The sequence below is a fragment of the Rhinolophus sinicus genome, linkage group LG02, assembly GCF_036562045.2.
Source record: "Rhinolophus sinicus isolate RSC01 linkage group LG02, ASM3656204v1, whole genome shotgun sequence".
NCBI classification, from domain to species: domain Eukaryota; kingdom Metazoa; phylum Chordata; class Mammalia; order Chiroptera; family Rhinolophidae; genus Rhinolophus; species Rhinolophus sinicus.
Window position 1 is genome coordinate 102,769,396 of NC_133752.1, and position 8,490 is coordinate 102,777,885.

An 8,490-nucleotide genomic window follows, 5' to 3' on the forward strand; every position below is an offset into this window, starting at 1 on the left:
TCCTGGGTGCCTATTATATTATAGCACCGTACTGGCTTACAGAATATAAATATAATAAATTTGTCTCCTGGGGAAGAGACAGGAGAGCATGACAGATATACACAGATGACTAAAAACCTAGGTGTTAAATAACATACTATGCACAGACTTACAAGAGCAGATAACATGAGTTTCCTGAAACAAGTGATAAAGTGAATCTCAAAATATAAGAAGTACTATTGGTGGACCAGGGGGTGAAGGACAGCAAGAAACAGCATGTACGTAAGAATGGACAGCTGAAAATGCTTGGGAAAAGACAGGCAGCTCAGCACGGTTGCAGATTAGGATGGCAGGATGATAGAAGAGAAGAAAAATGCTAGCTCACAAAAGGAACTGTGCTGTTTCAAGTTTAGATTTTCTGCCTAAAGTATTTTTAAGAACGACACGATCAGATTTGTGGTATGGACAGATTATTTCGGCAACACTGTGAAAACTACAATGGAAATTGGGGCCTAAGAAGTAAAGTGTATCCATAGGTCTCAACTTTTAAGTTTAGGAATCATTTGAGTAAAACAAAATATCCAAAGAAACACTTCACCCATTTTTCCACTTTACCACCTTAAAAATAACGACCTGAAATTTAAATAAAGGGTAGTTTCCCTTCCATACATATGCATCACATCAATGAGATGATGTGTGGCTTCTATTAAATATTCCAAATTACTAAATGCCATCACCTATAGACACTACCAGGTATTCACTTAAAAACCGTAAGTACTGTATCCCAGATTACCTGGGGAACCTTGTAAATTGCCTATAATCCCTCTACCACACTTTGATAATCACTGACATAAAAACATAAAGGAGGAAATCAATGGGTGACTGAGATGTAAGTGAAAGTTAATCTAAGTGAAAGTGACAAAGTTGGCCTTGGCAAAGAGCTAAGTAGAGAACGGTCTATGAAATGAACAGATGCAGAATGAAGAGGTAGTGTCCGTAACGGAGCAGAGCTGTCAACGAGTAAGTGTTGTTAGGAGCTGAAGAATGGCCAGCTTTGTAAGAAACGGCCGGTAGACGGAGCGCCTGTGACAACTAGTTGTAGTAGTTTGCGGGAAAGGAAGGAAAAGGACCAAAGTAAAAGAGGCTGTAAGGCATTCTGGAGGTGGTTCAAAAAATGAGACCATGAGAAAGACCGATGCACATTTCAGATCAGAGAAGAGTGAGAGGGTATGGAGCTGGGAGCGCAGACAGGGCTCCCGGCTGGAGGCGGGAAGTTAGCGGACAAGGAAGAGGCACCAAAGGGATGACTAGAGTTTCCAGGGGCAGTGGAAGCGGAGGGGCATCAGGGGCCGAGAAGATACCCGATCTCGGGGCAGGGGGGGAAGACAAACACCTCGCAGACGCTGGGACAGCGAAGGGGAGACCGGAGGTGTCACTCGTGACTGTCCAGAGGCAGCCCTCCCGCACCCAGCCCGGTACTCACAGAGCTCAGAGTACCGATGGCAGCCCCGTCCCAGTTGCTGCAGATAGCGCTGCAGCACGTCCGTCAGGAGATGGCAGGCGCTGAGTTGCACTGAGTCCCAGCCCAGCGCCTGGCAGATCTGCGCCACCGAGACCCTCAACAACGACCTGGAGTAACTCTCGCACATCCCGCTCCGTGGACTCCACCGCAGCACTTGCTGCCACTTCTCTCCACCCCCACCGCCTAACCTTAGCAGAGCCCCCGATTCATCCTCTAGGGCCCCCGTGGCGGGGAAATCGTCTCCCCCAGACCCCTGGCGACCACCTCAAAGCCTCAGCAACACGGAGCGCGCCAGCCTGAGAGCCGCCATTTTGGACTCGCTCCGCCTCCCGCTGGACGGTCGCCGGGGCGAGGCAGCACTAGCCGAATACTGAGCGCGCCGATGAGGAAGCTCCGCCCCATTGAGGCAGAGCGATGGTGTCGGTATCAACTCTCGCGCCTGGAAGGACGCAGGAAAAGGCTACGCCGAGTGCAGGTGGAAGATGCAGCCGAAGAGGCAGGTGCTTGGGACCTTCCGGGGTGGGGGTGGGGGTGCGGTTACTTGGAGAGGAAGGGAGAGTGGACCGTCAGTGATTTAGGGGCAGAAGAGGGAACCGGGACATGAAATTAAAATGCAGGTGTTAGAAGTTGGGAATCCTAAAGTCTGTGAGTGCGGGAGCGGGATTTGGGGCCTGGGAACCTAAGTATTCCCCCAAACGCGGATCTGAGCCGGTCTTACCTCCACTCAAAAAAAAAAAAAAAAAAAAAAAGGAAAATTGAGCTGCCTACCATTGTATAGATTAGATCAAGTTCAAGCTGTTCAGCGTGCTATTCAGAGCCCTTCAAACAGGACGGGGACTAGGGTGAGGCGAGTGAGGCACTGGACTCGGTGCAGAATTTATGGGGCATCAGAAACCTTAATCAAGATCAACAGTATTTCAATCCACTATATAATTTTTAAAAGTACGAACGGCTGCTAAAAAAAAAAAAAAAAAAAAATCCTGCCTCACTAACCTCATTATAATGCCCTGGTTCCAGCAAAACTTTATTTACAAAAACAGGCCGCAGTTTGCCGATTTGGCCTCCGCCAGCCACTGTGTCAAAGGAAAAAAAGACTCAGTTGTCTGCAGAGGCCAAACAAGTACCTTAAATCAGCGAAGCTGGCTGAGGGTATGAGGGACACTTGCCTTCTCTAGAGCCTTTTTGCAGTTCCAGCCTAGTGTTGCCAGGTCTTTCCAATTTGCTAGAAATCGGGATTTTGTGATAAATACCTCGATTTTTAAATATTGGGAATACATTTTTAGCTTTAATTTGCAAACTAATCAAGGCAGATTCAGCCAGGTTGCAATGGCTCATTTACGCTGTTTCTTAAATATGCCTCTGTGTGCGTGTGTCTTTCCTACAAGCTTCTGGAGTGTAGCTTTCTAACTTCCCTTCGTCACTCCTCTGTATCCGTCTGTCAGTTTCTCTAGTCTTAAACTATCAGTGCATTTAGTATTTGCGTTTCTGTGCCTCTCCCAATAAATTGTGAGCATTATAACCTCCCCATGACTACTCCAGAACCTTGAACATACATAATATTCAATTTTTTAAAAGTCTTAGAAACCCGTGGTGGCCGGTTAGCTCTGTTCGTTAGAGTGTGGTGCTGGTTGCACCAAGGTTGCCCGTTGGATCCCTGCATGGGCCACTGTTAGCTACGCCCTTCTTAAAAAAAAAAGTCTTAAAAACCCAGTAGAAAAATATGGTACTTCAGCTAAATGACCATCTGTAGAGAAAGGAGCAGGGTGCTAGGTGGCAGGGTACCTATAACATTTTCTTTACTAAGCCTTCTGACCCTAAGATTATCAGGGACCTTTTGGATGCTAAATCTGTGGGCCACTTCATTCCTAGCCTTACTTGACCATTTTGTAGCCATTTGATAATATTGAATACTACTTTAATTTTGAAACTCCTGTACCTTGGGTCTCATACACCCCCACTGTCTTGCTGTTTCTTTAGTACTTCTGGAAGTTTCTTTTACATCTCTATATCAGACCCGTTTTGATTTGCGGTGTGTGTGTTTTAACCCCTTAACATCATATTTTGGAAAATTTCAAACCCACAGAAAAGCTGAAACAGAAAAATATAAACACAGGTATGCACTTCACCTAGATTCACCAATTATTAACATTTTGCCATATTTACTATATACACACACACACACCTACCTTTTTTTTTCCAGAATAGTTTGAAAATAATTGCAAACTTCATGACATGTAACCCAGAAATACTTCAGCATGTATCTCCCCCAAACAAGGACATTTCTCTACATAATTACATGTCACAGGTTCAGTTCCCCAGGAAGCCATTTCTGAGCTGGAGATCAATCCACAGGTGGTTTAAGGAGGGCTCCTGGAATCACCACCTGTGCAAAGGAAGGGGCTTGCAATGCGCTTTGAAGGAGGCCTCAGCCAATCCCATAGGGAGCTCTAAAGATGGGCTGACCCTTCAGATTTGTCCTGAGATGGCACAAGGGGGCTGGACCTTTATATTCCTGAGTTGGTTAGGTCCTTGTGTGAGGCCTTCCCTGAAAACGGTATGTGACCTTAGGCAAAAGTGCTCTCTGCAGCGGAGGCAGAGGCGCGGGAGTCCTTCAGTCCTGAGGAGATCTGAGCACTGCATTACAATGTTCAGTCCAGTCCTAGTCTGATCGGGCTGCCGTAACAAAAGACCACAGACTGGGTCACTCACCAATAAAACGTTTTTCTCACAGTTCTGGAGACTCGAGCTCAGGGTGTCAGCATGGTCAGGTGAGGGCTCTCCGAAGGTGGAAGGGGCTAGGGAGCTCTGTGGGATCTCTTCTATAAGAGCATTAGTCCCATTCAAGAGGGTTCCACCGTCATGACCTAATAATTACCCCCAAAGGCACCACCTTCTAACTCCATCACATTGCAGTAAGGGTTCCAACATGTGAATTTGGGGGGGACAGGACACAGACGTTTAAACCATGCAACTAGGTTCCACTCCTTGTACCCTCAGATCCATTTCTTGAGTTTGAGAACAGCTCAAAGTCGATGGACCACCATTAGGCAAGAGAGTACCTAGGGGCGCACAACCAGATCACTTGGGTACCAAACATTCCTCCTTGTCCCCATTGTGTGACAGCAACCTGACTTCCCGAAGATCAGGGTCAATTACCTCTCTGCATGCTAGCTCCTGGCCTAAGTATTCAGGTGGCAACTGTAGCTGATATTTCAGTGGGACTCCTGTGTCCGTCCCCTGGTGAAAAAATTCCTCCTTTGGGAAATAAAAACTATCAACCTGGGGAAGCCAGCGTTGCAGAGACAAGACGAAGTTTCCCAGGTGGGTCCCTGGGAGTGATGGTGATGGAACTCCAGCTTTCACCATGTGTCATCCACCCAGCACCACAGACAGGTCATTGACTTAAAGTGTATGTGGCATCCTGGGGACCACACCCCATCCTCACAAGGCATTGTCTGTGAGCAAGTGCTCTAGTGGGCCTTCAAAGGCCGTTCCATTGCTCTGCCAGGCTGCCCGCTTGAGTGGTATGGTAGGTGACATGACCGGATTTCACAACCACGTGCCCACTCCCAACCTTTGTTGTCAATGGCTCCCTAGGTCTGACACAGCTTGATGTGGGACACCCAGTACATTACTGAGTAGAAAAGGCAAACCTGTACCTAGAGTATGTGCCTATTCTTATCAAAACAAATGGATGCCGTTTCTAGGATGCACAGAGCCACGGTGGTCAATGTGCCAAGTAGCTGGTCAGTTTTCTTGGAGTGTAGTTGGCTCAGGCTGCCATAGCAACATGACAGACTGGGGGCTAAAACAACGGGTTTATATTTTCTCAGTTCTGGAGGCTGGAAGGTCGAGATCAGGGTGCTGGTGGATCCATTTCTGGGGTTTTCCTCTCTTCTTGGCTGGAAGCCATTTTGATTTCTGAACCTTGTAACATTTTTCTCTGACAGCATTTAGGTCTTTACCTCCATTGCTCTGAAATGTCACGATGATCTTGAATGAGCATTCTTGGACAAGTCTTTGCACACTTGTGTGAGTACTTCTTTAGACTGTTAGAAGTGGAACTGATGATCAACTACGTACATTTTAAGAAGCACTGCCAAATCGCTCTCAAGGATTGTAAACTTGTATTAACAGCATCTCCCTACTCTCTAAAACTGTCTTTAACAATCTGATGGGTGAAAAGACAAGTTGACCACTCATTCATTCCCCATTTTTTAAATTGACTTATCTTTTTTTCTCACTGAGTTCTGTGCAGTGTCATAAACCCGTCATGTTTTGCAATTTAAACTTAGGGAACTTTGTGCAACTGCTGTTGGATAAGAATGCGCTATCAATTTTCCTACTTTCTTAAATACCATCTGATTATATAAAGGAAAGGAATACTCAGTGTGGGGAAATGATAGTATTAGAATTTTTGTACTTATACTAGTTCCTTATAGACGCAGCACCAAGTCTTGAGAAAAAAATTGCTTCAACAACCACATATAGGGAAGGTAGTTTCATATGCAGAGACCAGGGGTTAAGAGCATAGACTAGAGCGAACTGGGTTAGAATCCCAGGTCAGTCTTCTCAGCTGTGACCTCGGGCAAGTTCCATAATCTTTGTCTGATTATCTGTGGAGATTAAAACAGTACTTAGGTTATAGGGTTGTTGTGAGTATTGAGTGAGTTTTTGCAATGTCTTACCTGACATGGGTGAATGCTCTGATTAAATGTTGCCTGATCTATGTAAAAGTGATCGTCAGTTCAATACAGAAACTATTTATGCCCTTTTAGGTATTGGCACTCGTCAACTCGGAAGATACAATAACTAAAACATTTCTGCTAGGATCTTACAGTCTTGAGCAAAGAAAAGCAAATAATGACAAAATGTGATAAGGGTTGTAATTGGTGAGCACTCAAGAGGGACACTCAGCCAGACGTTTGGAAGGAGCTGAGGGGACTGAGAAGGCTCACCTGCCTGAAGTGATATCTAAACATGTCCTCAAGAACCAATGACCAACAGTAGAAATTAGAGAAGAAACCACTGGGGCAGGATAAAACTGGAAAGGTTATCTGGGGCAGGATGCTGAGCACATCATGCTATGCACGTTAGACACAGAAAGGAGCCTTGAAGAGTGAGCTTCAATTTTTTGCCCGTTATGCTTCCTCTTGCTTCTGCTAAGTGTTGTAACAGTGCAATTATAATGAAAAATGTTTGCATCAGTAGAGTTTATTACATTCATGGGCTATCGTGTTTTCTCAGGAAAGCAGAGGGAACCTAGGACAGCTACGTACTTGACAGAGGACAACCTGTAGATTGGAACATCCCATACTCGAGACAACCTGAGGCTGTGACCACCAGGGCCCCCCCTCCTCTTCCGAACCTGAAGGAGTATGCCACGGTCAGACTGACAGATTGTTTTTACTTATGTTGAATATGTGCTGAAATTCCTGCTTTTCCTCCTCCTACAGTCTAGAACATTCCATCTGTTCCCACTAGCCTGGAAATTGGAGGGGGGCCAAGGTGAGTTTCGAAGCAAAATTAATACTGCAGCATCTCATCCCCTGTGGACGTTCAGGAAAAGGTATCTTATCTGGCACTTCGTTCCCACTGCAGCCTGCCCAGCGCCTCGCTTGTGGCCAGCTGTTCCTCACAGCCTCTCCCACTGGCCCATCCAGAAGTGGCTCTTACAGAATTTCAGGAAAGCTAGAAAACGACCAAGCTTCTGTTCAGTTTATCTTGTGGCAGCCTTCTTACAGTGGCAGCCTTGCTCTTTACTTGTGCTTCCTAGTCAATTTTTATCTTACTCTCTGTTCAGTTCATTTTTATGAATAGTTGTTGGCAAAATAAAATATCTGGAGAATTCTTTCTAAATATATTATTTATTTCATAGTTTTTAAGAGTAATATATGCCAAACTTTTAACTAAGAGTGGGTTTTATATTTCCATATATTTTATTTTTTTCTAGTTCTGTGGTCTTTTGGGAAAGTGTGTATTACTTTTGTAACAGAAAAACTAAGTGCCCTATTTTAAACAAAGGAAAAACCCTGAGATCCTGGCATGGAACTCGTTGCATGGAATCAGCCAGGCATCCAGTTATCTAAATGTGAGTATGGAGTTTTAAGAAGTGCTTAGAAAAGATATTTTAAAATTTACTTAGGCTAAGTCTATGCCTGGCGTTCTATATCCTGTATATGAGAAACAGCAAACGACTCCAGTCGCTACTTCATTGTTACTTGAATTGTTACTTCATTGTTGGCTGTTCTTTGAAGGTTTCCAGAGGATGGAAGCCTGGGCTGAGGGTGTGGCCTGTTGCCTCTTCCTTCCACCCCAACCCCAAAGAGGCCAGACTTTCTAAGATTGATTCAGAAGAGACTCTTCAATTATCTTCTTACAAAAATAAAAAATAAAAAAATTAATACCATTTCCCCGAAAATAAGACCTAGCTGGAATGCGTCTTTTGGAGCAAAAATTAACATAAGACCCGGTCTTACGTTATGTAAGACAGGGTCTTTTTTTTTCCCCCCCAAGATTTTATTGGGGAAGGGGAACAGGACTTTTATTAGAGAACAGTGTGTACTTCCAGGACTTTTTATTTTCCAAGTCAGTTGTTGTCCTTTCAGTCTTAGTTGTGGAGGGCGCAGCTCAGCTCAGCTCCAGGTTCCACTTGCCGTTGCTAGTTGCAGGGGGCACAGCCCACCATCCCTTGCGAGAGTCGAGGAATCGAACTGGCAACCTTGTGGTTAAGAGCCCACTGGCCCATGTGGGAATCGAACTGGCAGCCCTCGGAGTTAGGAGCACTGAGCTCCAACCACCTGAGCCACCGGGCTAGCCCCAACACGGCATCTTATATTAATTTTTGCTCCAAAGGACACATTAGAGCTGAATGTTTGGCTAGGTCTTATTTTCTGGGAAACACAGTAGTAGCATGTTAATAGCTTTAAATATTTTAACATCTCATTTTGAAAACTGTAACTGTTCTTATATACCAAGAAAGACAGGAC

At 45.0% G+C, this 8,490-nt stretch overlaps 1 protein-coding gene and 1 long non-coding RNA gene across 3 annotated transcripts in view; one reads left to right on the forward strand and one right to left on the reverse strand.

Moving 5' to 3' along the window:
- TAF3 (TATA-box binding protein associated factor 3) overlaps nt 1-1,830 on the reverse strand; it is a 145,783-nt gene extending 143,953 nt beyond the window's left edge. The window contains exon 1 of one of the 2 annotated variants that reach the window (XM_019738270.2): nt 1,463-1,830. In XM_019738270.2, the coding sequence (XP_019593829.1) occupies nt 1,463-1,628 (166 nt within the window). In that variant the 5' untranslated portion in view covers nt 1,629-1,830. The remainder of the gene's footprint in view (nt 1-1,462) is intronic. The other variant, XM_074325012.1, reaches the window with a different exon arrangement.
- Nucleotides 1,831-1,858: 28 nt separating this feature from the next.
- On the forward strand, nt 1,859-7,360 carry LOC141570038 (uncharacterized). The gene is made up of 2 exons (XR_012493782.1): nt 1,859-1,997; nt 6,749-7,360. It is a non-coding gene; the product is annotated as an uncharacterized LOC141570038 (long non-coding RNA).
- The last annotated feature ends 1,130 nt before the right edge of the window (nt 7,361-8,490 follow it).